General features: G+C 42.7%; 8 protein-coding genes across 8 annotated transcripts, besides 14 other annotated features; 5 read left to right on the top strand and 3 right to left on the bottom strand.

Moving 5' to 3' along the window:
* Positions 1 to 827: 827 nt before the first annotated feature.
* Positions 828 to 2,504, bottom strand: PVX_123040 (hypothetical protein, conserved; the record flags this gene model as incomplete). The annotated part of the gene is made up of 1 exon (XM_001617121.1): positions 828 to 2,504. Exon 1 carries the CDS (start codon positions 2,007 to 2,009, stop codon positions 828 to 830), a length of 1,182 nt encoding a protein of 393 aa, XP_001617171.1. The 5' UTR covers positions 2,010 to 2,504.
* Positions 1,375 to 1,394: a microsatellite.
* A 1,925-nt stretch (positions 2,505 to 4,429) lies between the features above and the next one.
* Positions 4,430 to 5,711, top strand: PVX_123035 (hypothetical protein, conserved; the record flags this gene model as incomplete). The annotated part of the gene is made up of 1 exon (XM_001617120.1): positions 4,430 to 5,711. The coding sequence occupies one exon, from the start codon at positions 4,430 to 4,432 to the stop codon at positions 5,534 to 5,536; it is 1,107 nt and encodes a 368-aa protein (XP_001617170.1). The 3' UTR covers positions 5,537 to 5,711.
* Positions 5,161 to 5,193: a microsatellite.
* Position 5,712: 1 nt separating the features above from the next.
* Positions 5,713 to 5,751: a microsatellite.
* Positions 5,752 to 6,889: 1,138 nt separating this feature from the next.
* On the top strand, positions 6,890 to 8,384 carry PVX_123030 (superoxide dismutase). The gene is made up of 2 exons (XM_001617119.1): positions 6,890 to 7,336; positions 7,495 to 8,384. The coding sequence occupies exon 2, from the start codon at positions 7,542 to 7,544 to the stop codon at positions 8,136 to 8,138; it is 597 nt and encodes a 198-aa protein (XP_001617169.1). The 5' UTR covers positions 6,890 to 7,336; positions 7,495 to 7,541; the 3' UTR covers positions 8,139 to 8,384.
* Positions 7,332 to 7,370: a microsatellite.
* A 327-nt stretch (positions 8,385 to 8,711) lies between the features above and the next one.
* Positions 8,712 to 8,732: a microsatellite.
* A 191-nt stretch (positions 8,733 to 8,923) lies between these two features.
* Positions 8,924 to 9,955, bottom strand: PVX_123025 (hypothetical protein, conserved; the record flags this gene model as incomplete). The annotated part of the gene is made up of 2 exons (XM_001617118.1): positions 8,924 to 9,856; positions 9,920 to 9,955. 2 exons carry the CDS (start codon positions 9,953 to 9,955, stop codon positions 8,924 to 8,926), a joined length of 969 nt encoding a protein of 322 aa, XP_001617168.1.
* Positions 9,240 to 9,270: a microsatellite.
* Positions 9,491 to 9,517: a microsatellite.
* Positions 9,733 to 9,757: a microsatellite.
* A 1,165-nt stretch (positions 9,956 to 11,120) lies between the features above and the next one.
* On the top strand, positions 11,121 to 13,952 carry PVX_123020 (hypothetical protein, conserved; the record flags this gene model as incomplete). The annotated part of the gene is made up of 1 exon (XM_001617117.1): positions 11,121 to 13,952. One exon carries the CDS (start codon positions 11,121 to 11,123, stop codon positions 13,950 to 13,952), a length of 2,832 nt encoding a protein of 943 aa, XP_001617167.1.
* Positions 11,705 to 11,727: a microsatellite.
* A 684-nt stretch (positions 13,953 to 14,636) lies between the features above and the next one.
* Positions 14,637 to 15,527, bottom strand: PVX_123015 (hypothetical protein). Its single transcript, XM_001617116.1, has 2 exons — positions 15,227 to 15,527; positions 14,637 to 15,174 (listed from the first exon to the last, which is right to left on the bottom strand). Exons 1-2 carry the CDS (start codon positions 15,367 to 15,369, stop codon positions 15,042 to 15,044), a joined length of 276 nt encoding a protein of 91 aa, XP_001617166.1. The 5' UTR covers positions 15,370 to 15,527; the 3' UTR covers positions 14,637 to 15,041.
* Positions 14,747 to 14,779: a microsatellite.
* Positions 15,528 to 16,569: 1,042 nt separating the features above from the next.
* Positions 16,570 to 16,625: a microsatellite.
* A 959-nt stretch (positions 16,626 to 17,584) lies between these two features.
* Positions 17,585 to 20,221, top strand: PVX_123010 (importin-beta 2, putative; the record flags this gene model as incomplete). Its single annotated transcript, XM_001617115.1, has 1 exon — positions 17,585 to 20,221. The coding sequence occupies one exon, from the start codon at positions 17,585 to 17,587 to the stop codon at positions 20,219 to 20,221; it is 2,637 nt and encodes an 878-aa protein (XP_001617165.1).
* Positions 18,794 to 18,849: a microsatellite.
* A 2,849-nt stretch (positions 20,222 to 23,070) lies between the features above and the next one.
* On the top strand, positions 23,071 to 26,019 carry PVX_123005 (hypothetical protein, conserved; the record flags this gene model as incomplete). The annotated part of the gene is made up of 1 exon (XM_001617114.1): positions 23,071 to 26,019. The coding sequence occupies one exon, from the start codon at positions 23,071 to 23,073 to the stop codon at positions 25,909 to 25,911; it is 2,841 nt and encodes a 946-aa protein (XP_001617164.1). The 3' UTR covers positions 25,912 to 26,019.
* Positions 25,616 to 25,737: a microsatellite.
* Positions 26,020 to 26,501: 482 nt separating the features above from the next.
* Positions 26,502 to 26,522: a microsatellite.
* Between the last annotated feature and the right edge of the window lie 451 nt (positions 26,523 to 26,973).

The following is a 26,973-nucleotide window of genomic DNA, read 5'->3' as shown; positions in this document are numbered from 1 at the left end:
AAGTTGTGCTTTCTTTAAATTGCCCACAGTGCAAGGCTGTACTTCAAATATTTGTCCATTTGGTCAGCCATACATGCTCGTGCTAGCGAAGTAGGGATATACACACACGCAGGTGTTGTTCTAAAAATTGTTAGTCACCTTTTTCGCCCCATGAATATATATGCGAGTGCACGTCCCACTTTGCAAATTTTAATTTTTTCTTTTTAAACTTTTTAAACTTTTAATTTTTTTGTAATCTCGTAAAAAAAAAAAATATATAAAAAAGCTGTAACGTTTTTTTCTTTTTCCTGAAAGTGCTCATCTAAAGCATGAGCAAACACAACCAGTTTGCAAAGCTTGCAGTCCGCGTCACATCACATAGATTATGCGTAGCCAATTAAATTTTTTAAGCAAAAGTTCATTTCGAGAAGGCCAAATGGGGGGGATCAGGGTTTGGCGAATAACACGATTAGTGGTTAAGAGCGGAATGAAAAATGCGCAAGGGGGGGAGGGGGACAAAAAAACGACAACAACGTGCGTGCACACAAGTGGCATAGCTGCTATGCCATAGCATTTATCTGCATGCAGATTTGAGGGTATGCCCATATACGTACGTGCACACGAACATATGTGGGGGGAAACAACAGGCCCGCCGCTGAGGAAACGTGGAAAAGCGGAAGAAAAAAGAAAAAAACGGCGCACGTCAAAATTTGAGCGGAAATAATGCGGCCAACCTATTAAACGCCGCGAATCCTTTTAAACGCCGCAAATCCTTCTAATCGGCGCAAATCCTTCTAATCGGCGCAAATCCTTCTAATCGGTGGCGCCTTTTCAATGGGGCGAGCCCGTTACTCCTTCTCGGGCGGGTACGACAAAGTGTTGAACACCTCGGTTAGCTGCAGGCCCTGGGGGTGGCTCAGGTACTCGCCAGTTTCCGCGTCGAAGACGGAAATGGTTTGGTTGCAGAGAAGGTGGCCCATATTATCCGTAGGACAGTTGGAATCTAACAACAATTTAGAATTTGCCGTCGCTTGGAAAACGAAAGAAGTCACTTCCTTGCTCTTATTTGTGCACTTCAATTTGGCATAATTAATGGATCTTCCTTTCCCCACCTTGTTTAGCCTCGTATCAAAGGAAAATTCATATTTTATTAATTGTCCATCGAAGAGCAGATAAATGTCAATGTCAGATTCGCTACTCTTAATGGCCGTTATGCTGTAGTCCTGTCCGTACTCTAATTTTCTTATACATTTTGGTCCATCAATTTTTACGTGTATATATATGTTTGGCGGAAGGGAAATGATCGCCACAGTGTCTATTTTTTTCCCAATTAGCTTTAATCCTGGGGATGGTAATTTAATTTCTATATCTTTTGGTATTATGATATGTCCCCATTTAAATAGGTGTACAAAAAATCCCCATTCTGCCCCTTCGTGTGTGATGTTTGGAACGAGTTCACATTTTTTAAGTTCACTCAAGGCGAAGTCGCCATATGCAATTGCCAAGTTTGTGTGCGGATTAACACATAAAAATCCGTTATTGAAATTTACACACTTTACAGTTACATTGCTCTTTTCATTTATACTTACAATTATTGCAGTTTCTGTGTTTATCCGTATTACGGTTATGTGCTCATTTAGCATTCCCACAATAATTTTCCAGTTTTTTAAGAAGGTAGGGAATCTCTCTCTGTGGTTGTAATTAATTTTTTCTTGCAGCCCTGGAAGGCTTATATGTACGTCCTTATCACCCTCAATAACAATGTTACAATCGTCCTTTCCCCAAGCTTTAGCATCATACTTTCCACACAAAACGGATTCAAATTCCTCTGGGATTTTTTCTAGTTGAGGGAGAAATTTAATTCTTCCGTCACTGAAGGCAGTAGGTCTGAGCATTATCTCATCATGGTTCGTTAGTGAATACCATCCTTTCTCGTCACAGTATTGAAATGAGTTCCAAATGATGGCATTGTCTGGGGCTTTTGCAGTTTCGGGCGGGGTTTTGAAGGTGCATTCTACAACATTCGTCATTTTTGTTCGGTGAGAAATTGTCACACGGGTAATGTGTTAAAAATGGGGAGTGTGTTTTTTGGGGAGGCAATGCGTGGCAAATATAGTCGAAATTGCTGGTGGGGATATACACAATGCTGCCAAAAAGGTGGATGAGTGAAATGGCCTCAAACTGCCGCTTAATCTGAGGGAAAGGAATTTTGTCCAATTTGGAAGGTAACCACGTCGAACAGCGACGAACAAAAGGGAAGAACAAAGGGGAAGAACAAAAGGGGAAAAACAAGCTTCTGCAGAGAATTAAGATGTACACATTTACAAATTTAACGAGGCAACATAATTTTCTTATGCGTGCTTTTTTTTTTCCGCCGCTAAACTTATTGACACAAATTAAAGTTTCATGAAACAAAAAATAATTATTTTAATAAAAATAGGGCATCTTATTGGAAAAAAAGCAAAACAAAAAAGAAAAGGTTACAACGCATGCTTTTATAGCTGTCTTTTTTTTTTTTTTTGAGTGAAAATGCAAATTATTGATTATCGAAAAGTTCGCAAGATGTTTTTTTTTTCACCTTAACAGTATGGCTTGTCAGAATGGATAATTTTTTTTTTTTTCCTTTTCATCTGAACAGTGCAGGTAAAAAGGACAAGTGGCTGTTTTTATTTTTTTTTTTTTCCTGACGTGTGTATATTTTTACACTCCTTGTTAATGCTTAAAAGTGGTACTCAATGGCTGTTTTTTTTTTTTTTTTTTTTTTTTAAATGACAAAAATTATTCCTATTACTTTTGGCTTTTTGCAGAAACGTCAGTTTAAGACTTAATCAAAAGTGTGCACATGCTATAATTCTTTTCGCCCTCATTTAACACAAGCTCGAGGGAAGGAAAAAATTGTGTTTCACTCGTTTGAGGGTTAATGCTACAACGCAACACATTGTTTTTGCTAGTTTTACCCACCTTTCCTGTTTTACTTCTTTTTTTTTTGTGTGTGCAGAAGTGGCATAATGTGCATGAACTTGTGGCAGCGCGTGCATGGGCTCATTTGTATACGCGCGCGAACATGCAAGTGATACAAGTGTGAGCTTCAAAGCGCTCTGCCATGCATAAGTACGTCTTGTCAGGACGTCTACACGTTTCTACATACTTAAAGGCGTTGTTTCCCCTTATGTTCATCCCTTTTGTTCGTTACATCCTACGTTGTAAGAATTATTCTTGGAAAAAAACGAGTCCCTTCTTTGGCGACATCTTCGTGTGATAAAACTTGTTTAAGTTGATCATGTGCATTTTGCGCGAATAAAATAGTTGTAAAAAAGCTGAAAGCGCGCGTTCATCAAAAGGTATACATTTTTATGCTATTCCTTTAAATTTTATTTTCGGTCTACATGTACTTTTAAATTATGTACACACCACGTTGGTGACTTTTGTTCTTCCTGCAATTTTTATTTTCCCCGCTTTACTGGAATGTTTTTTAATTTCCATTTCTTCGCGTTGATATAAGCAATTTTAGAAAGATGCTAGAACGTTTATTTATTTATATATATTTTTTTTTATCATGCGAAGTATGCCATGGCAGAATTGCACAAGTAAATTTATCATTCCTATTTCATGTTTTAAACGACTGCACGTGCACATTCAATCATGCCTTTCTGTGAAGGAAACTTTTTAACATTTCCTCGTGTAAGTGTGCCACAATATGCGTGAATATGCCAAAGGGGATTTGACCCTTTCTGTGACAGCACTCAGGGGAACAATACGTGCACCATTTTTTTCTTCCTCGAATTCTGTAGTACCGTTTAGTATACTGCTGATATTTTGAGTTTGTCCTACAATTTAACAGGTGCATTTTGTATTTTTTTTTTTTTTTAACCCCCTTTCATCCTTAAGAAGGTGTGTGATCTTCTACCTGCTCAACGGCGTGGTTAAGAAGAATTAACTAAATTGTGAGGACCCAACAGCGGAGCTCGTTACTACGCCAAAGCACAGGAGCGTTATTCTGTTTGTGCGCATTTGTAGACTGCTCCAAACCGTGTTATATTAAAATAAGAAAATTGATACCTCCCAGTTTAAGACCTGGTGTGTTAATCAACCCATAAGTTTTTCCCCTTGTCCATATTTTTAACAATTGGATGAAGGAAAAAAAATGAAAAGGTCTACTACTCCATTTTACATTTTAAGTAAAAATATGCATTTTCTACCGCATATTGGTTCATTGTTTTGTTCTGAGAATTTTTTTCTACATTTTTAACGTCAAGTAATGTTGTCATGCGTTTTACGTGGACGAAATTAGCATATACATTCGTCTTTACCTCAAAACAGGAAAAAAAATATATATTTTTTTTTTTCCCTTTAGTGTCAAAATTGATGCATATGTTTTCTACCCGATCGTTAATTTTTTTAACAGATTTAAAAGTAAATTTTTGAATTTTTTTTTCTTTTTGTTGCAAAAATGAGCAAATCTGTCCGAAGGGGCGAAATATACTTTAACGGGGTTTTTAAATATTCTAAGAAGAAAAGCTTACCAGTGCGTGACGATGCTGGTTATGGGGACTTTTCAACGGAGAGGGGATACTTGAGTGCAATACGGGAGAAAAATAGTGCCCATGGAATAGGAAGGAAGCGGGAAAATGCTAATCACGCGGAGGGGGACTTGGACTGGGAAGAGGTTGGCCCGGAAATAGACAAGATGGGAAAAGCGGGCGAAACTGAGCAAGAGCGAGAAGACGAAGAGGAAGAAGGGCACGAGAACGAGCAGGAAGAAGGGCTCGATAACAAACAGGAAGAACAGCGGAGGCACACACCAGAACGACTGCAACAAAGAGGCGAAAAACCGAGAGAGCAACCTGGAGAAAGATCAAGGGAGAAGAACAAGGGTTCCCCAAAAGTCACCGCTATAACAAGCGACGCTGTGGAGGCACCCGTGAGAAGGCTTTTCCCCGATGGAATATTAAAAAAACGGTACCCCCGAAAATCTCGTGATGTGGATAATCCCCATGTTGAAGGTGTAGGTCTTAATGCCCCTCCCGAATTCGACAAGGCGGCTGTTTCGCAAAATGACGAAAGTGGTGATAATGGTGACAGTGGTGACAGAGGACGTGAGCATTCTAGCACGATGAATAAAAAAGGAAAAGGGAAAAAGCCAGCAAAATCGAAAAATCCTCCTCCAAAAAAGAAGTGCGCTTTTAAAAAAAGTATCCCACCTAGGAAAAAAAAAAAGCTGTTAAATGAGGCCTATGACAACCCGATATATTTTGACATGTGCCACAGCTGCGATGCTGCACAACCAAGCGCCAATAGGTCTTACATAAAAAAAAGTAAAAAGAAAATAAACGGAGAGAATTGTAAATACAAGTACGAACTGCCCACTATCGCTTCCTTGGGAAAGGTCAAAAAATTAAATTATTTAAACTTTACAATTAACGAAGACGAAATGACCAAGCAGGAGAGGATGCTCCTCGATAATTTATCAAACGTGTGCTTTGGCGGTAGCCTCCTGCACACCGTTGCCCAGCCACGCAAAAAGTTGAGGCGTAAAAGGGGAAAGAATTACCAATAAGGAATGCTGCCGTGGTTTTGCGAAGCGGGATTATCGCGCTAGGAGATGCTTCCACAAGTGCATGTATGCATCGTCCTATTTTTCGCTTCGTGCGATTCTATTTTGTTTTTTTCTTTTTCCCCCCCCCCCTCCTTTCTTTGCAACAATTTTGTTAAAACATCGCATTTAAAAAGTTTGCTTCATTTTTGCACGCGGGGAAGAAATTCTTTTCAAACATGCGGGGTGCCGCTTGGCAGAGGTGTATGCACGGTGGAACGGGGGCATATCTTTTTTATGCGACCCGCCTGGACATTTAAGCCTCTCCACGTTTGTGCCTTTCCAGTTTGCATTCAACAAGTGGATTGTTCACTCGAACGGTTTGTCCACTCGATCGGTTTGTCCACTCTAACGGTTTATGCATTCCTGTAGCTTCCCCATTTGAGGGGCGAAATGGGGAGCCTTTTCCCCCTCGTTGGGGTTGTTTACATCGGCGTAAATATATTTGCCCGTGCGCGCGGCACTTCACTTAAACGCACATTCGTGTGTGTGCATACATATATATATGTACAATCCGCGCTGAAACGGAACTGGCACCGAGTTTTTATGTGTCACTCGATTTACGCTGCTTTGGCTAGTGCTTTTTTTTTTTTTTTTTTCCACAACGGAACATATACGCATGTTGAACCTTCTGTTGTAGGTGCGATTTGTTGCAATGCGCGTTTTAACCCTAATGCTCATTTTTCTTTTCAATTTGCCTTTCCGTCATAAAAAGAGCCATCAGCAACCTTTTTCAAAATGGCACCTTAAAGGTCAGTTTTTATTCAAATTTTATTCCACTAAAAAGAAAAAAAAAAATTATTCATGTGGTCCACTTCATTTTCTGCACATGCAACACGGAATAAAGGGAAAAAAAAAATGTGCACAGAAATCTCCCTCTGGAGAATTTATTTTTATGAAATTCGAAAATAACGAGATTATGCAAGTCATCAGTTCGGTAGGTAAATTATGCCGCTCTCCATTTGTCCCTTTTTTTGAAAAAAAAAACATTCGTGTAACTCCCTGCCGCATGTGGCCTCCCAACAGGGGGCACATTTCACCTACTGCATGCGCTTAGGAGAAACGCATACCGCGTACGTATGGCCATTCGCGCAGCAGCAAGCCTACACATGTGACCACAACATATGCGCAAAAGTATATATAAACATTTGCGTGTACATTTATATATATGCATGTTCGCACTCCTATCTGTTCACGTGTACACTTCCACTTAGAGCCACCCCTACCCCCGTTGTGTACATAAAACGCGAAAAGGCAAACTTTTTCATGAAAACGGATTTTTTTTTTTTTTTTTTGCGCTATATTTTTTTCCCGTTTGTGGATACATGTAACGTTTAAAAATTGGCACCATTTTTGCTGCATTTGAGCTGGCAAATGTCAAACCGCAAGATGAAGAAATAAAAGTTTAGCAGTTCACCTCTTTTAATTTCGCCCGTAGCGTTAACGTTAAATTGAAATGTCAAGCCATTTTTAACGTTAATTAGGAATTCATCTTTAACGAAAACTTTTAACTCTATCCTTAACTGCAACTTTATGTTTAAGTGCAATTTTTTAACCGCAACTTTATCTTCAATTACAACTTCCTCCTTTCGATATTTACAACTGCATCCGTAAGTTTAATTTTCCTTTTTTTTCCCTATCGATTAAGCAAAAATTGCACAATTTTTTTTCCACTTCATTTTTCCCCGCGCCCGTTGATTTTTGCTTAATTGGCGAGCAGCCCCCGTGGATTTTTTCAGATAGGAAAGGCGACTACGTCGACAGGTGAGCCCCGCCGCGCACACGCAGGTGTATACACAAGAGAGTAGATATATGCAAACATTCAAATGTATGCACATACATACGTACAAACGTGCACGTACATGCTTATGCTTACATATGCGCCAGTCCTGAAAGGTAACCTTTTTGCCGCACTTCCGCAGCCGAACGAGGAATCGTCGCGAGCATAGAGGAAGACACCCGAAGAAAAATGGCAATTATTCTCCCCAAGTTGAAATACGCTTTGAACGCCCTGTCGCCCCACATAAGCGAAGAGACGCTGAACTTCCATTACAATAAGCACCACGCGGGGTACGTGAACAAGTTGAATGGCCTAATTAAGGACACGCCCTTTGCCACGAAATCGTTGCTTGAAATTGTGAAGGAATCCACGGGAGCCATTTTTAACAACGCCGCGCAGATATGGAACCACAGTTTTTACTGGGACTCCATGGGACCCAATTGTGGAGGGGAACCCCATGGAGAAATTAAGGAAAAAATTCAGGAAGACTTTGGGTCCTTTAACGATTTCAAAAATGAATTTTCGAATGTATTATGCGGACACTTTGGATCAGGATGGGGTTGGCTAGCTTTGAATAATAACAACAAGCTAGTCATTTTGCAGACGCATGATGCTGGGAACCCTATAAAGGATAACACAGGCATTCCCATCCTGACGTGCGACATATGGGAGCATGCCTACTATATTGACTATCGAAATGACCGAGCGTCGTATGTGAAGGCCTGGTGGAATTTGGTCAACTGGAATTTTGCCAACGAAAATTTGAAGAAGGCATTACAGAAGTGATTTCTCCAGCGCAGCATAAGGGAAGGGAATAGCGTGAGGCCACGTAATGCTTGTACATTAGCGGGGGGTGTCCGTGCCGACACATTTGTGTATACTTTTTTTGCCCCCTTCGTTGTTTTTTTTTTTTTTCCTCTTCTACGGGTTTTACATTTTTCCTTTTTTTTCCCTCATGTAATATGTAGTGAAAAGTGTGTTAATACCCAAAGAACAATTTTGTAACAAATTTTAAAGTGCTTTAAAAGGGTTATTAAGAGTGTGTCCCCCAGAGGGGAGGCAGAAAAAAAGGGAAGCAGCCAAAATGGCGCAAATGACATGCACATGAGATGAAGAAAAATAAAATGTCAATTGTTAATCCATTTTTGTACCTGTGAACATGTCAGAGCTATTCCTTCCTCAGCTCGGGATTTTGGAATAATTCTTCATTCGTTCAGTGTACGCAAACAGGGGTGGGAAGATGACGGGGTGACCAGATGACCAGATGACCAGATGACCAGATGACCAGATGACCAGATGACGAGATAACTTGGGCGCTTTTCTGAGTTTACAATTTGACGCACGTGTGAGGAAGCAGGGGGATGGGGTGGGAAAAAAAAAGGCTTCCCCCAGTTTGTAGCGACATGTACTTTTTCTTCAAAAAGAGTACCACTATGGGGGGGAAAACAATGTCTACTGAGCAATTACGTAATGATGAGATGCGCACCTCGATAATGACCGAAAAAAAAGGCTCCGCTTCACCATGCACACTCCCTGCTAATCTTCTCATGCCTTCCCCCCGTAGGGACTAGTTAACTCCGCCGCATTTTAAAACTCCACGGGGTGCTGACCGGCGAGAGGACGAACTGAAGAGTTGTTTTTTTTTTCCTTTTTAAAATGGCATTCGATCTGGTAAACATGCTTTTTCCACAGCTTGCATTCCGTCTGTACACCACATGAATGTTGTTATTTATTCCTTCAAAAATGTCATACGTTAAAAGCATGGCAATATTTTTAACCACATTTATGTAGAAGGAGTTTCCCTCCTCCCCATTTTTGCTATTACACTTAACAGAGGTGATCAACTTTACGTTATTATTTTCCTTCTCTTTCACCAGTTTTATCTCAACAGTGTAATCAGAATAATATTTGTGCAACGGGGTAAATGTAAGTGTGCAGAGAGAACCGTCCCCTGGTTTTAAAATTTCATATTTTAGTGGCAAATGTATCCAATACTGTTTTTTTAATTTCCCCTGGAAGAGCAAAATGGGCCCTTCATGCTTCACCATTTTGATGTAGTCAAAAAAATTTTCGACATTTTCAAATTCTTTATATTTGCAAAAATTGTATGTACATTTTGTTCTCCACTTGTAGGGCAAAAAATTTAAAAAATTGACCAAATTGTTCACAACGTACATTTGTCCCATTTGGGATATGGCATTGTTGAGGTGGAAATTCCTTTCGAAAATTTTCTTCTCCTTAAATGTGTATTTTTTCACTTGATAATTTTTCTTAACCCTTTTAATGGCACTGTTTATGTAGCTGTTGGAGGGGACAAACAAGGAGTAGTGTGGGTCCCTCTGCAGTGTGACGCCGGACTGGTATACCCAATTGAGTGAGTAGGCTGAAAGAGCTGATGTAGCTAACACCTTGGCAATTTTCCCCTTATTGTTTCGCGCGTATTGTGTTATCTTCTTCGAAATGTTGATTAATTTGCCCAAGTAATCGTCATCCTCGTTTGGCAGCTTTATGTGTAACTTTTTGGATCACCCTGCTTCCACACATAGGGTGGAAACGTAAAACAGCACCAGGATGGTGAGAAGGTACACCTTATTCAAAACCATTTTTGCAGTTCCCCACGTGGGTATACTTCTCACACATGCAGATGGAGGATGTATTCTTTCTGTTAAGTCAAACGTGTTAGGGGGATATTTTTTCTTGCAACACTTTTTTTTTTATTTTTTTTTTCCTTTCTCCCCTGGGGCAGTTCGTCCGTACGTTATGTTTACGTAACGTTTGAAATAATCAAATGTGTGTCGCTAAGATGATACAAAATTTTGTGAAGAAAGGGCGATGGATATCAAGTGAAAAATAAATAGCCTTATTTTTTGTGGCCTCTTCGAGGACGCTATTTTTTTATATCACTCCCCTTTTGGAGGTCTTCACGTTGGTCATGCTATGTGGGCGTATCTCCACAACATTTTTGTTCTCTTTTTTTGCGTACGTTTTTTTGTATCTACTGTTGCCACTTCAATTTGAGCTTTTTTTTTAGCGGCGCGGACCCGGGTGAACCCGCCATCTGTGTTGCAGCGTTGCTGCGTTACTGTGTTGCTGCTTCGCTGCTCTGCTGCGCTCCTCCGTCGTTTTTGAGTTTAGCCGAACCGCCACCCGCCGAGGGGCCACACCTAAACGAGGTGCAGTATTCGCCACGCGGGCTTGTGGTGCATCTCCCCTCTTTTTGAAGGCACGCCCTGTGCTAGAAGCTGGAGCTGCGGTGCGCGACATATTGGGATGAACGGATGCGTGTAGCCGCTTGTGTAGGAATTCATTTTGGCACTTCCCCTCAGAAGTGGCTACAAAAGTGGCTCAAAAAATTTACCCGCAGAACATGCGGAAGTTGCAAAAAGGGTGGAGGAACTTCATCACGTGTACCTCATCTGAAGGGGTGCTAACGTTTTACACCTCAGTTGGGTCCCATTCGTGCAGGCATTCCCGCCTCCGCAGCTGGCATTTTTCCCCTCTTTATTTCTCCTTTTTTGCCTCTTCTGTGAAGACTTAAGAGGAAGTGGAGAGGCGTATCTGCGCCCACGTGAGTTGTGTCTGGCCCCGCCGCTCACCTTTCCCTTGTGCAGGCGCAAACAGATGGGAGGAGACCATTTGGCTAGCGATTCCTAAGGGTGAAAAGGTTACCATTAAAGGGGAGGAACAACCTCTTCTGTGTGATCTGCTGTGTTACCTCCTGTGTGTACTTCCCTTCCCCCATTTTAACGACCGCACCATGCTGCCAACATGAGCCTGCTGCGGAAAGGCGGATTAATTGCAAGCGGGGCGAGGTACATAAGGACGGGGAAATTTAAAGACCCAATAAGTTACAAACAGGTGGTGAGTGAAAAAAAGGAGGATCGGAAAAAAGAAGTGGAGAACATCAGGGAGAACCAAATAAAGTTCTTAGAGCTTCTCCATTTGGGTAATCTAAAAACGCCGCAACCGAAGAAGTGGTCGAAAAGGAGGGTACAAAATGGGGATTACGTCAGTGGGAAGGCCCCCACGGGTGGAGGTACAAGTGGAGGCACAGGTGGGGGGCGAAGTGACACCGAACCGAGTGCATACCACCGCGATACCTTCACAAACAGGCTTAAAAAAAAGGCACTTCAAAGGAGAGTGTTGGGAAAAGAAGGCAAGCTGAAGGAAGACCAAACGGAGGACTCCTCTCAGGAAAGAAAGAGTGATCTCACCAACGGAAGTAAAACCGATTATGAAGACAACCAACGTAGTGGTAGTCTAACACAATCACATCTCCCAGACAGCATTAGCGACATCTTTTTGGAGAGAAAAACGACGCTCAAGAAAAAAATCCACCTGATGAATTTTTCCGTCACAAACAGTTACGTAAGTAAGAAGTATCACATAGAGGTGAAAAACGACCCCTCTGAGAATCGATTTAGCATATCAGAACTGAAATCGATTGGGCTGTTTGATGAGCTGGAAATGGGCCACGGTAAGAGGGATGCGCCAGACGTGGCCACCCCGGGTGCGCTTTCCCACGCCAGTGCAAACGGCCAAACAGAGGGAACGACCAACGCGCATAACTCACAGATGTCTAGTCAAAACCAACAAAATAAGCAAAAAGTTATGAGAAAGATCTACAAGGCGTCCATAAACCACGTGCGGGATGAAAACCTGTGGAAGAAATACGTCCAAAATACGTTCATCATATCGGGGTACTTAGACGCAAGCGATATAGTCATCCTGTTTTGGTGCTTTGGGAAAATCGGCTACAGAGATAACAGGCTAATAAATTTGCTGTGCTCTATACTACTGAAGAAGATAGGCGAGTTGACCCCCTGCGCTTTAGCGTTATTACTAAACAGTTTTAAAAAACTAGAAATGAAAAAATATGACACGATGGAATTATTAACCAATCAGTTTTGTCTGCAGATCCAAAGGTGGACCTCCCAAGACATAGCTCTGGTTGCTAATTCGTTGGCCTTTTTTTACATATATCATAAAATATTTTGGAGAAAATGCATTTTAAAACTGCAAAATGGGTATTACTTTTCCCACCCGTTACATTTATGCCTCATCATATCTGCGTTGGCCAGGCTGGACATCAGAGAGGGGAACGTTTTACTTTCCCTAAGTAAAGGGGCCAAAAAATACGCAAAACAGTTGAGCCCAAATAATTTAGCTCTGGTTATTCATTCCTTCGCCAAGTTGAAGTTTTGTCACCCCAAATTTTATAATTACCTCTATCAGTTTGTTCATGCGTATTTAGATAGGCAGTTTTTCCTGGGGAGGTCTCACAGGAGTGGCCCCCTAAATGATGCATCCCAAATGGGGGGCAACCAACGCAGTGAAACGGGAAAAAGGGGGAGCCCCTCGGAGAGTGAGCAAAATGTTGCAATTGGGAATTCTACTGTAAGTGGAAATTCTACTGTAAGAGCAAATTCGACTGAAAGTGCAAATTCACACGAAGAAGAAATAAGCCAGTTTGGTGAATCCCCTGTTGGGGAGCACCCCCATGTGCAGGCTGCACCAAACTGTGACGCCGTGGCTACTACGTGGAACGCGCAGGAGGGGGAGGAAGGGCCCCCTGGTTCTCTTCCCTCAAGGGGAGGGCATGAAGAAGACGCTTACCACAAAGGCAGCAGGAGTAGCAGCGGGGGAGGCGACAGTTCGTGCGACACGCCGCTTATGGGGAACCATCAAAAGGGCCACTTCGACCTGCAGTCCCTCGTTCTTTTACTCTTCTCCTGCACATGCCTAATCACCTGCACGGAAAAAATGATCTTGAAGCTGACCTACCTGGTCCTACCTCTAAAGGACCACTTGGGCAGTCACAAAGTGGAAAAACTGAAATATGTAAGTGAGTACATACAGTATAGCTACCCAGAGACCTTTGCAAAATTCCCCAAAGAAATAAAAATGTTCTATCACTACATTGATACGTATGAAATTAAAAAAAAAAAAAAAGTGAAATATGGAGCAAGGTGGATTAATGAGCTATCCAAAATTCTAGCAAGAATAAATGTAAGTCATTTAAAAAGCGTCTACATCAATCACATATGTGCAGATATAATGCTGCCCGATTCGCAGATTGTCATTATGTGTTTAGGGCCATATAGCTATTACGTAAATTCGTTGGTGACCACGTCTACTTCCGATTTGAAAAGATCCATTCTAGAGAAGAAAAAATACAAAGTCATCCCGCTGAGTTATCACGAATGGAACAAGCTGAATGACTACGAGGAAAAGATTCGCTTCCTCTACGCCTTCGGGAGGGGCGCGGCAAACTATTTGCTCGCTAGCTCCAAAAGGGAGGCGGCAGACAAAGCGCAGTTGGACAGAAGCTGCCAAAGCGGCGGAGAAAGCGCAATGGAGGGGGAACAGTTGGACCCATGTCATGGCCCCATGGATGCCCCAATTGATGATTCCACGCAGCAGAGCAAAAATTGTGTAAGCGAGCCAAACCAGCAAAGTTACACTTCCGATGAGGAAGACGAAGTTATCGATTTTATAAAAAGGGGAATCAGCGTCGATGATGGGAATGAAGAAGATCCAAGTAGGGACCACGTCGAAATGGAGGAGATAAAGAAATTCTTGGAGGTTGAGAAGTTGTGAGGGGAGGGGCTCCATCTGTTTTATCACTATTACCCAACGGACCTTTGCATATCTACGTGGATGTAGAAGTGGAAGTACCCGCTTGGGAGCATCTCCGCTCATTTCGTATTAAATTACGCTGAGTGATCATTTTTGTGTGCCCCTATATTCGCTCCGCGTATTCGCACGCACAATAGAGATGTGTTAACATATGCGAACATTCCTTTGCCGCACATCCGTAACGATGAGGGCATTTCGATTTAAATAAACGGCGATGGAGAAAAAAAAAACAGAAAAAGAAGAAAAAAAAGAAAGGCGTATCAATATCTCGTTGGCGTGTAATCCTCTACCATACTTCCCTTCATTACTCACATTTTGAGATCGAATTCAGGACAGACGTTCTTTTACATTATTGCCACTAATTCGTGTAGGGATACCCAACGCATGACAAACTCCACTGCGCAGAAGAACGTTTTAAGAAGGCAACCCGCCTATCTGATCATCTGTAGCGCTGCCAGAATTTTTTTTTTTTTTTCCGTAAAAATGTGTCCAATTTTTAAGGACATATTAAATATGTAAATTTAATTTATGAAATTTGTTGGCGTGCTCCTCAATCTGCTACGCGTTATTTTTATCTTTTAAAAAATTTTGTTTCGAAATTGTTTATGCGTTACAGTGTGTCAAATCGCCGGTTAGGTAGAAACACCGCGGGTCGGGGGGAAGAAAAAAATGAAACATATCAGAACGGGGGTTCTTATACGCAAAAAGGGGCATGCCGAGCTGACCTTTCTCCACCACGCAGCGGATTACTTCTTTATTTAAAATTATTTAATCACATTGGTTTATTAGCTTAAATGTGTGCAGCGATGTTGTATGCATGGCAATCATTCCTGTGCTAATCTTTACCAGACTCACTCCAATGCTACACGTGTTGCATTTTTGCATTTCATTTTAGGATGGTCGGGAGGGGTGGCCAAAAAAAAATTGTGCACATCCATCTGTGTTATACATATAGAGGAGCGCTTACCATTATATGCATTCGATGTTCTGGCATAAAAATGTGTATCCCCTGGAAAGGCATTACTTGCGCGTTAGATAATTTTAAAAAAATTACCTCCAAACGGAATCAAACAATTTCGTACATACGTATTTGATGCACATTGGGGGATGGTACCCCTCTGCATCGGTAAACGGCATATACTCGTTTGCGATTGTTCTTTTTTTTTCTTTTTTTTTTTTTCCCCTTATGTGAAAACATCTTGGAAGGAGCAAAAGAATGCCATAAGGGGGTTCACAAATGTACAGATAAAAAAACGCACGAGCAGGCAACACGCATGTAACACGTTATGAACATATGCGGTATGCCTCGCGTACACGCACAGCTTTGGGAAGCAGTTTGTCGATTTGTGCGGAGATACTCATAACACCTCCTTTCCATCGTTTAATGTTTATCGTTTAATGCTTAACGTTTAATGCTTAACGTTTAATGCTTAACGTTTAATGCTTAACGTTTAATGCTTAACGTTTAATGTATAACGTTTAATGTATAACGTTTAATGTTTAATGTTTCGTTTTTTTTTTTTTTTTCACTCCTCTTATGCATATTTTTTGCAACTTTCGCAGCAGTATAGCAGTGTACACCCTTTATTGGTATTTTTTTTTTTACTTCTTTTGCCAGGGCTCTCATGCCATTACAAAGATATATTCATAAAAAGGGGCGTACGTATTTTTAAGCTACATGCGCGCGTACATATGTACAATATGTACATAAAATGTAATCCCAGTGCGTGCATACGCACGATGTGTTGGTTCATCCAAAACATTTCAAATAAAAAAATATAACATTTAAAGGGGGGGAGATATATATGCACGAAGGAAGGCGCTGTGAAGGAAAGAAAAAAACGATTCAGGAAAATCCAAAATCCAAAAAAAAAAAAAAAAAAAAAAAAAAAAAAAAAATACCTAGTGCTGAACGATGAGGAATAAAAATGGGTATACATTAAATATGCATATATGCGCAGTACGCACGAGAATATAATTATGCTGAGGTTACCATCTCCATCGTACGCATTACCGCGTACATGAGCGCACTGCTGTCGGTAAGCATATATATAGTTACTTTTAAAAAGCATACGCGGCGTACCCCCTGGGGTCGAACGCGAATCAGCACTTTGCGAGTACGTACTTTTTCGTGCCCGCCGACTTGGCGCTCATACACCTCACATCGCACATACAAAAGTGGGGAAGCACAAATTTCGCAAAATTTGGCTGTGCGAAAAATTCACATATAATATAATCCGCAACTGGCACATGTATACGTATATTATATGTACATACATACGTAAATACGTACATACGTACGCACTTATACATATGCTCATATATGCGTATGCTCCGTACGTATAATGTTTAATCTTCCATGCCCGTATGCATATCATTTATACATGTACAGTACGTGTTTTTTTTTTTTTTTTTTTCTCACATCCATATGTAGCTTTAAAATTTCGCAGCAAGCGAAGAAGAAAAATAAAAAGTTCATGTGCCATCGCCAGCGTGGGTATTTTTTGTGCTCCATTTGTATATCGCCAGATTGTACTACGTTATATATATATATATATACATATTGCTTTACCTTTGTACATGTCGGCCGCTGCTGTGCTACGCTTATATGGATGTTCGCGCGGATATGAGTACCCCCTCGCGTGAGTCCACCCCCCCGCGTGAATATCACCTGTGCGCTCCCAGGCCCCGCGCATGCCTATTCGTTTGTGCCGCCCGTATGTGAGCCTCCTTCACTTTAAGTTAAACATGGGTTGCGCTAAAAGTAAATGAAGCACGAAACTGAGAAAAAAAAAAAAAAAAGATAAGAAGAAACGAAATAGCGTGACTAAGGGAAACAGGAGGAGAGAAAAAAGAACTTGTAGAAAGGGGGAGAAGGGAAACCACCCGTGCAGGGCGAGTATGAACAGCAAGGATGTGAATGAAAACGCGATTGATCAACGCTGGTAGAAAAGTAAAACAAAGCAAAACGGCTAACTCGAAACCAAGAATGAATCCGGGGGATGACACCAGCGCGACATACGTATATACACGCACTAAGCCGCACATATATGTATTCCCGAGTTAGCGCCTTCGCCGGGGCCTTCTCTACGCTGCCCGTCGCGTCGTCGTATGCCCGGTTAGAGTGAACCAGTAGGCACACGCGTACGTGCATGTCCCTGTGTGCGCGTATACTTGGGCCTACAACACCGCGAGCGAATGCGCCGCAGGCACGTAAGGAGATCCCCTGCACACGTGCAAGTACAAGCTGCTTGCACATCTGCAGGAGTCCCGCCCCCACACAGCGCGCGTGCATTGGTGCGTTCGTACACTGGTACGTTCGTGTTGTACCCCCATTTCGTGCACGTACTACCCCAGATAGGCTAGGCAACCTCCCCCCACCCCCCTTCTCATTATCAACCGTACGGCAGTTTCACTTTTTATTTTGCCTACCGATTAGTTGTATTACCACCGTGTGAATGCTCATACATGAGGGTTTTTTTCAATTTTTTTTTTTTTTTGCCACACGGGCCGCGCTTCCTCCTTCTTCGTGTTCCCCCCTTTTCCTAAAGTTGCATCGCGCACCAATTCGTCGATAAAAATCCTGTGCCAAGATGGAGGCAAGTAACATCGCGCAAGTGCTCTATGCAACAGTAGATCCCAACATAAACATCCGTTCAGAAGCAGAGTCCAAGCTAAAGCACGCAAAGGAAACAAACTTTGTGCAATATATAAATCAGTTATCAAACGAATTCTGCAAAACGCAGAATGATCCTTATTTGAGGCAAATCGCGGGACTACTAATAAAAAATGCCTTTGCGTCCAAGGATAATTATGAAAATGAAGAGAAGGCAAGGACGTGGGTTAACTTCCCAGAAGATATAAAAAATGAGTTAAAGAATTCTATGCTACATTTGTTAAGTCAGCAAGGGGAGAAGGTAGTCATCGGAACAGCGTGTCAAATTATATCTTTGATAGCAAAGATTGAACTGTCACACAACAAGTCTTCAGAATTGCTACACAAGCTAGTGAACAACATTATAGAAAAAAACGCCTACACGAAGAAGTCCTCCACTGTATGTTTAGCCTACCTAACAGAAGATATTGCAGATATTTGCAATGAGAGTAAAACTAAGTATGTTTTTACACAACCAGATTTGGATTTGATCCTGACGGCAATTATAAATTCTCTATGCGAACCGGGGGAGGAAGAATCTATCCACTGTGCTAGTATGAAGGTGCTCTACAATTTGATGTCATTTATCGACCAGAATTTTAAAACGCAAGTGGAGAGAGACATTATCATGAAAACGGTTATCGATGGGTGTAAGGACAGTGAGAGGTCCACCGTGCAGATAGCGGCATACGAATGTTTGATCAACATCGTCAGTTATTTTTACTCCTATTTAGATGCGTACATGTATGCTATAGGGCCCTTAACATGGGTAGCTATCGAGTCTGAAAATGAGCGGATAGCCATCAGTGCCATTGAATTTTGGAACACTGTCTGCGAAGAGGAAACTTTTATAGATCAGTACGAATTACAAGAAGGGAAAAAAAACCATAATATAGTAAAACAGGCAATGGTGTTCCTTTTGCCAAAAATATTCAACGCTATGATAACTCAAGAGAGTGAAGATATAGACATCGATGCCTGGACCTTGTCCATGGCCTCTGCAACTTTTCTAGCCCTCAGTGCACAGTTACTAAAAAATGATATAGTAGAACCCGTCATTTCATTTGTGGAAGAGAATTTTATACATGAGGATTGGCGAAGGAGAGATGCTGCTGTGCTGGCCTATGGATCCATTATGGAAGGCCCAGATACGGAGAAATTAAAACCGCTAGTGGAAGAATCGGTGGGGCAACTCTCCGAAGTTTTGAGAGACCCATCCGTTTCGGTGAGAGACACAGCCGCGTGGACCATAGGCAAGATAACAACGTACCATTCGGAAATCATCTACAACGTGTTAGGCAATTACAATGATAGCAATTCGCTGTATGGTATATTGCTGGAGAGGTTAAACGACTACCCAAGAGTAGCGGCAAACGTCTGCTGGGTTTTCAATCAACTAGCTGCCAATAAGAGAAGCTCGTACAACAAAATGACGAATAGCTGTACCACCGAATTGGACGACTCCTTCTGTGTCTTATGCAAAAAATTGATCGATGTCACCTCTAGGGAAGATGCAGACACGAGGAATTTGAGAGAAGCCGCTTTCAACGCACTCAACGTAGTTATAGATAACGTTTCGGATAATTGCCTCAAATATATGATAGAGTTGTTATCCCATATGATGTACCTTTTAACGAACACGTATTTGAACCCACTGACGGAGGAGGTCAAATCTCTGCAGGGCTACTACTGCGGTACTATGCAGTTCATCATTAACAGGTTAGGAAATCAGTGTAAGCCTTTTTTGAAGCCCATCTATTTAAGCATTTTTAGACTTTTCGAAATTAGAACGGACATTTGTGAAGATGCGCTACTTGCATGCAGTGCAATAATAAACGTTATGGGAGAGGACTTTAGGGAACATTTGAAAACCTTTTTGAATGTCATTTTTAAAGGGTTAAGAAATGTCTCGGAGACGTCTACATGCAGAATTTGCATCGAAATGATTTCCGACATTTGTATCCCCTGGACTTTTGAATTTGAGAAAGAAATGGAGTTAATTCTGGAGTGCCTTTGGGACGCATTAAAAACTTTTGGTGTGCATGACTCGATAAAGATCAGCATCCTAACTGTGTTAGGTGACATTGCAACAGCGTTGAATAGGAGCTTTTCACGCTACCTAAATTTCTTCGCTAATATACTGGCAGAAACGTCCAAAATAACGATTACTTCTGGGCCACCCGAAAGTGATGATTGGGTTAACTACGTATTCGAGCTCAGAGACGCCATCCTCCTAACGTACAGCAACATCATCTATGCGCTGATTGATGGAAATGAGATTGTCAAGCTGAAGGTATACATCACAAATATTTTGGACCTCATCGAGTTGATACTAATAAAAGAAATTAACCACTTTAATGCTCAGAATTTTCAAAACGCCGTTTCTCTCTTAGGGGACTTAGTACATGCGTATGGGTATGAATTAATTGAAAACTCCAAGCTCACCGATTTGATCATCTCAGTTTATGGGAAAATTGACATTTTGTCTAGTCAAGGCGATGAGAAATGTGAGTCCTGCGTTTCGAAAATTAAGTGGCTCAAGAGGATATGCAATGCGCGTTTGGGGCAGAAGTGAACTTTTCCCCTACCGCGTGGGTAGAACCAACGGGTTCGCAGGCAACGAATATGTGTGTGTTTTTTTTGGGGGCCCTCTATCGGCTTTCCTCGTTTATGCGCACATTTCACGGCTTCTTCACGGCTTCTTTACGGCTTCTTCACGGCTTCTTCACGGCTTCTTCACGACTTCTTTACGGCTTCTTCACGGCTTCTTCACGGCTTCTTCACGACTTCTTCCGTCGGGGCGTTTCTCATGTGCATGCAGCACAGGTGTGGGAGGAGGGGGGGGAAGTATATCCCTCCCGTGCGATGCCTGTGGCGCCTCGCACCTGCGCAACTGGAGCGCCGCACGCGCAGTATTGTTCACGAGGCCCACAAACCAGTCGAAGAAAAAATTCAGTAAAAGTTAATCGCCCCCGGTGAAAGGCGGTCACCTCTGCCATTTATTATGTCACCCCAAGGAAGGATATACGTGCGGGCTCGCCCCGCCGTATCTTGGAGTTTCCCTACCCCCACGTGTTTTCCAAGTTTTATATGTTTTTTATATTTGTTTTTCATCTTCGCCGCATCGCTCCCTCTCCATTGCTGCTTCTGCACTGCCGCTTTTGCACTGCCGCTTTTGCACTGCCGCTTTTGCACTGCTGCTTCTGCACCGCTGTCTCTCTCCCGCCCCCAATTTGCTCCCCCCCTAGCGCGTAACTGCACAACTGTTTAACAGCTTGTCTTTTTATCTTATGACACCTCGTTGTGTTTGTGTTTTTTTTTTTTCCCCACCCCCTTCCCGCTACAATCTCTCACTCCCTGGGCCTTTCTTCCCCTACGGTCTGATAATCCCCCCTCGTATCATTTATTTTCCCAATTTTTCAACTTCTTAATTATGCAACTTCTTAACCTCTCAACTTCGCTTTTTCTTGTTCCCCAATTTTTCTCACCATCATATTTTCCTACCCTTGTCGCATTTAAACTGTCTCGTCTTGTGTCAGCTGGCCGCATCTCAGCCGCCTGAGTATGTGAGTCTTCGCCTATGTTTTAACCTACTCGCTGTTTCAGCTCCCCGAAACGACTTCCTCCGCTTACCTTGTCCCTACTGCATTTGCTCCTTCCTTTGCCCCTGCTCCCTTTGCCCCTGCTCCCTTTACCCCTGCTCCCTTTACCCCTACTCCTTTTTATGATTGTCCGGATTATCCCCAACAGGCTGTTTTTCCTTCCCCTCTACCACCACAGCGTTGCTGGCTCCTCCCCTCCGTGATGAATTGCTCTCATCTATGCAGTGCGCTATGCCCCCCCCCCCTGTTAATTCTTCCCACCCGCGCATGCTCTGTTTCGTACCAAATAAGCAATGCCAGTGCGCATTTTGCTTCCACGCATATAATTAATATATCTCGCAATTTTTTGCCCTGTGCGCAAAATTTTGCCCCCCTCTCAGCTCCTGCGTTGCTTCTAATTCATTGCCTCTAATTCATTGCCTCTAATTCATTGCCTCTAATTCATTGCCTCTAATTTATTGCCTCTAATTTATTGCCTCTAATTCATTACTTCTATTTTATTGCCTTTAATTTATTGCCCCTAATTCATTGCCTCTAATTCATTGCTGTTAATTCATTTCCTCCTTCCTGTTCCCTCTTACCTCTTTAAAGAGAACAAACCCACCACGCCACCAGCACACGCTTGCGCTCACAGTGCATACGTGCTCCTTCATTTTAACCTAATTAAATTTTTTCTTTCGCTTTTTTCTCCCAATTAAAAAGTATATAGTATATATATGTTTCCCTTTTGCCAAGCCGTTTTGCACACACGGGTGCTCAGAAGAGTGTAGCTAGTTGTCCTTTCCCCGTTCTGCGATCGTAACTGTTTTTTTTTTGTTTTTTTGTTTTTTTTTGCACTCCTCCTATCGGTTGCCATTAGGCTAACACTTCCGTTCACTCGCCATGTGGTGAAAACAGAATGGTACCACCTCTGCATTAGCCTAAATGGTTAACGTATAAGGAACGTTAAATAAATTCCACCACTTTGTCCATTTCGGACGGGTTATCATATTCTTTGTTGCTTTCCTCAGCGGTCTTCCTTATCCGTTCAGATAAATTCACTCCCCATGGAGGGTTTCCTTTAACGTCGATCAGTGTAGACCAATTTATTTCCCCCCCCAACACCGCCATGCCTTTTTGCTCATCGCTTATGGTTATCCAACTGGGACTTCCTCAAATTAAGCAATGAATTTTTTTCTTTTTTTTTGCAAAGAAGTTAATTTTTTATTTTCACTACTCATCATTCTTGAGGGGTTCCCCACAGGCAGGATAAAAAAAAAAAAAAAAAAACATGCGCGCAAATGTGCATGGGGTTATTTGTACACCCTATATGCATGCACCTTCGAACATACACTTACGCGTATAGCGCCCGCCGCAACTGCAGTTAGGAAAATGATTGTGCGTTTCCGCATCTCTTTGTAGATCTTCAATTCGAGGAGCATCGATAGTAATACCGCTATGACGTTGCGAAGCTCATTTGGGTGATTTTTCTTTCATCTTAAAGTAGCCATTGTGGGCAGCCAGTCAGTCGTATTTCGTCAAAAATGGTCTGTGTAGGCACGACTTGGGCGCCCCCTGTAGAGAGAAAGAATAAAGGCGGGGTAAAATTCAAGGCGCAGGTGGCTGGGGCGACGAAGTGGAAATCAATCGTGGGAATCCGTTCGGCAGAGGGGAAGGCAAACTGAGCGTGCCCGCTCGGGCGAGCATATCATGCCCCACCCGAGGGTACAGCCTTCACAGAGGTGTTTAGGCAAAACGATATAAAAGTAGCTAGCGGTGTGAGAAGTGGTATACGAAGCGGTAAGCAGAGTTCCCAACGAGCTGCCCCCGCATGCGCAACAGGATGAAGGCCAGGAAAACCTTCGTGCTGGTCATCGGGGGGGGCCCCACGGGGATCACGACGGGGATGTACCTGCAGAAGCACAGAATACCACACATACTAATCGAGAAGGATAAGCACATCGAGAAGGTGCCCAAGGCGCACTACTACAACAACCAAACGATGGAAGCCTGGAGAGGCATCTTCCACCTGGATAAGTGTTTCCTAAACGAAACGGAAGACCTCAACCTGTGGAAAACCTTTCAATATGGGTTAAGTTTGCAGAACGGTAAGGCGGTGTGCAAATATGACAACTTTAGAGGGAAGTACGTGTATAGGGATACCTACTATGAGGACATTAGCCCCTCCAAGGTCACCCACTTGTCGCAGTACAAACTGTTGGGCATTCTTTACAGCTACTATTTCAGCCGAATGAAATGTGACCCTCGGCAAAAGAGGGCATTTTTAAAAAACATAAGGCTGAAGTTGTCCACCCACCGGATGTTGAGGTATATTTGTGGCAACAGCGGGTTGGGAGAAGAGGCGGACAAAGCGGTAGGTGAGGGGGCAGCTGAGGGGGCAGCTGAGGGGGCAGCTGAGGGAACGGATAAAGGCGCCGATGGAGAAGCGTTTTACAAAAACTATTTCTCCTACGACGCATCTGAATTTTTGGTAGGGTACGAATTTGTCAATTTCGGGAACATCCCAGAGGGGGGGAATCCTCGCTATCATTATCATCCCGGGGTGAACAATCATACGGGGAATAACTACCACGGCGTCGACTGGGGCACCCCACGAAATGGCTCCTCCCTTGGAATCTCCCCACAGGGCATTATAACTAAGGTTAGGAATCTACACAACAACGAAGAAGAAGTGATCCTAAGCAACTACGTGTTCGTGTGTGAGGGGGGGAAAAGCGGTATAAAAAAGAGCCTACAGATAAATGACGAAGATAGGAAGGATTACATGAAGTTTATAAACATCCACTTTCAATCTTTTCGTCTGAGTGATATAGTCAAGTGCAACCCATCCATGCTGTATTTCTTATTTAGCGAATACATAGGGGTGTTAGTTTCTCACAACTACAAGCAGGGAGACTTCGTTTTACACATTCCGTACGTAACCGAGAGGGAAGCAGAAATGTACAACCATAGAAGTAAGTGCCTAGAAATGATAAACAAGCTGACTGGTTTCGAGCTGCCAGATATGCGTATTCATAATGTGTATAGGTGGACCATGCATAGCTCCATTGCCTCCACATTTGTTGACAAAAAAACCAAGAGGATTATACTGCTGGGGGATGCCGCTCATAAGTTGCCCCCCTCGGGAGGGTTTGGCTTAAACTTAGGAATTGGCGACGTGATAAACATAGTGTGGAAAACCATTCGAATTTATAAGTTAAAAAGGGAAAAGTTTCTCGACAGCATGGGGAAGGCACCCCAGTTTGGTTGTGCCCACCGAGGCGCTGCCCCCGAATCGGGTGCGCAGTCTATCCAGTTTGAGCAGTCTACCCAGTCTGCTGAGTCTTCCCTATTACAAGAACTTAACAAACTAACTCTCCCTTTTAGCATGCTGAGCTGGGTGGAAAAAAAGCAAATAGAGAATTACATCGATTCGTATAACATTGAGAGGAAGCTGGTGGCCAATTTCACCATACACCACGCCGTTAGAAATTACGAAAAGGGAAATAACGTACCAAGTCTGCTAGGATATAATCACAACTCTTTTATAAGATGGGTGAGCTCGTGTAGGGTTAACTCCATTCAGAGGTCGCTCTTGTTTTATTACCTATTTGCAAGTGCTAAGGGAGTCCTAAAATTTGTTAACAACCTTCCCTACGTTTTCGAATTCAATCGAGCACGAGCAGAAAATTTCGTGCAAAATGAGCGGAAGAATATTCTCTCTTTGTTGTACCCGGGTGTGGACTTTGGCTATTCTTACGTAGATACTATGTGCGATGTTGGGGGGGTGGATAAAGAACCCTTCTCCGATTTGGCCCCCCCGGGGAAGAGGCGCCATGAGGGGGTTAGCGGCGCCGTGGAAGAGGAGGCCGATCTGGGGAGGGGGAAAAAAGGGGGAGACCCACTCGGTGTCGTAGAAAATCCAAGAAGAAGCGGCAAACACGGCGAAAATGGCGAACATGGCGAACGCGACGAACATGACCAACAGGACAAGCAGCCGCACCAGAGTGACCCCCCCCCGAAGTACAACATTTTCGAAAAGCAGAGTGAAAAGGTACCCAAGCTGAAAATTTGCAAAAATATATACGACCACCAAATGAGCAACGTGGTGGGGGCCAAAATACCCCATTTTAATCTCTACACATTTGACGCGAAATGTATTTACAAAATTTCGACAGTGGATCTACCCATATTTAACAACCCTTCCCTTTCCGTTATAATCATCCTTTTTAACGAAGCAACTTTAAATCGCATGGCCCACTTTTTGGACGCTCAGAATATGCCAAGGGATAAGTTCTCCTTCTGCTTATGGGATTCCAACGTTGTGGTAAGCAAAAATGTGGAGGATGAATCTGTTCGAATTTTCAAACGGAACGATGCTGCCATGGTAGGTAATGACTTCTCACATATGAGTGTACCCTTAAGTGAGTATGTCCTCTTTCCAAGGGGCGATTACAATTTTGTGGGAGACGCCAAAAATGTGAAGCACATACACATGGATGTGAAGGGGTACAACGTGAGCTACGTTTTCACGGCGGATCTAATACGGGACCTCTTTTTTGATACCCTCACGTTGAAGTCGGATGATTCGTTCGTAATTTTGAGACCCGACCGGCATATCATATCGGTTGGGGAGGGCAACTGGGCGGACCACCTGCGGGATGTGAACGAGGTGTACATTTGAGTTCTCCACGAGGGGAAGCGGGCGAAGTGAGGGAAGTGCGCTATGCGGTGTGTGTACTACTCTTTGTTTGCTCTCCCTTCGCAGATTTGCCTCCCCCTCTTTTTGTAAAAAGAAGGGTGTAATTAATTTTCCAATTTGTGCATGGCATTTTTACCCTTTCAAGGGGCGCACGCAAACGTTCGCTTCGCAGGCCCTGCGTTTACATGCACAACACATGTGTGTACAACTCGTATGCTTCATTTTGTTCGCGCGATGGAAATTTCGTCACAGTGGGGACTCCACAGGAAAAGTGGTTGAGAAACTTCCCCAAATAGCTGCCTTTCGTTGGTGAGATTTGGCTTATTCTGCCTCACCTCGCGAAATGTGCTAAATAGGAGCGCACACGTTCGCTTTTTCTCAAAACAACGGTATTAAAAATAGGAGCGTGGGGACGAAAATCTTGATTAACGTGTTAAATTGAAATTAACTGAAGTTAAAAGAGAGCAACATGGAAAAAAAAAAAAAAAAAAATATACAAGGAGAAAGATTATCCTAACGAGTAAAAAGATTAAGGGGGACAACTATACATACGTATATGTAAGAGGCAGGGTTAATTTTTTGGTATGCGTGAAGGGTGGGGCATAATAGTAGTGTTTTTTTTTTTTTTTTTTCGTTGCTCTTATACGCATATAGACATATATACAAACTTGCATTTGTGCAAAAATGCGGCAAATAAAAAGTACAGAGCAGTCGTAGTTTTGTTTTTATAAATTCATCAATTGATTATGCACTGGGAAAAAATTAAAAAGAGCAGCAAACGCATAAGTGGAAAAGTGCTGATGTGCAAATGAGCGGATGTGCCCATTTGCTGATGCACACTTGCACTTCGGCGGCTGCACACACAACAGTTAAAAAATTTAAAGATTACTTTCAGAGCGCCAATTTTGAGGGGTGCTTCGGTTAGACACACACGTAAAAGGCACCGACGCGGCGCTCCCACGCAGTAGTAATTAACGCGCTTGCATTCGCGCAGAGGGAGATTTAACAAATACATTTTTAAATTACAGCAAGTAGGGAGATCAC

The sequence above is a fragment of the Plasmodium vivax genome, chromosome 14, assembly GCF_000002415.2.
Source record: "Plasmodium vivax chromosome 14, whole genome shotgun sequence".
In the NCBI taxonomy this organism is placed as follows: domain Eukaryota; phylum Apicomplexa; class Aconoidasida; order Haemosporida; family Plasmodiidae; genus Plasmodium; species Plasmodium vivax.
Note: the sequence above shows the minus strand (reverse complement) of the source record. Positions and strands in the feature narration are given on the sequence as shown.

Bases quoted from the DNA above. Each gene is read 5' to 3' on its own strand.
- PVX_123030 (XM_001617119.1), top strand. From the start codon at position 7,542: ATGGCAATTATTCTCCCCAAGTTGAAATACGCTTTGAACGCCCTGTCG.
- PVX_123015 (XM_001617116.1), bottom strand. From the start codon at position 15,369: ATGGAAAGGAGGTGTTATGAGTATCTCCGCACAAATCGACAAACTGCT. The intron at 15,175-15,226 runs GTGAACCCCCTT...TTTTCACATAAG, and splicing joins GTTTTTTTATCTGTACATTT to GGGAAAAAAAAAAAAAGAAA.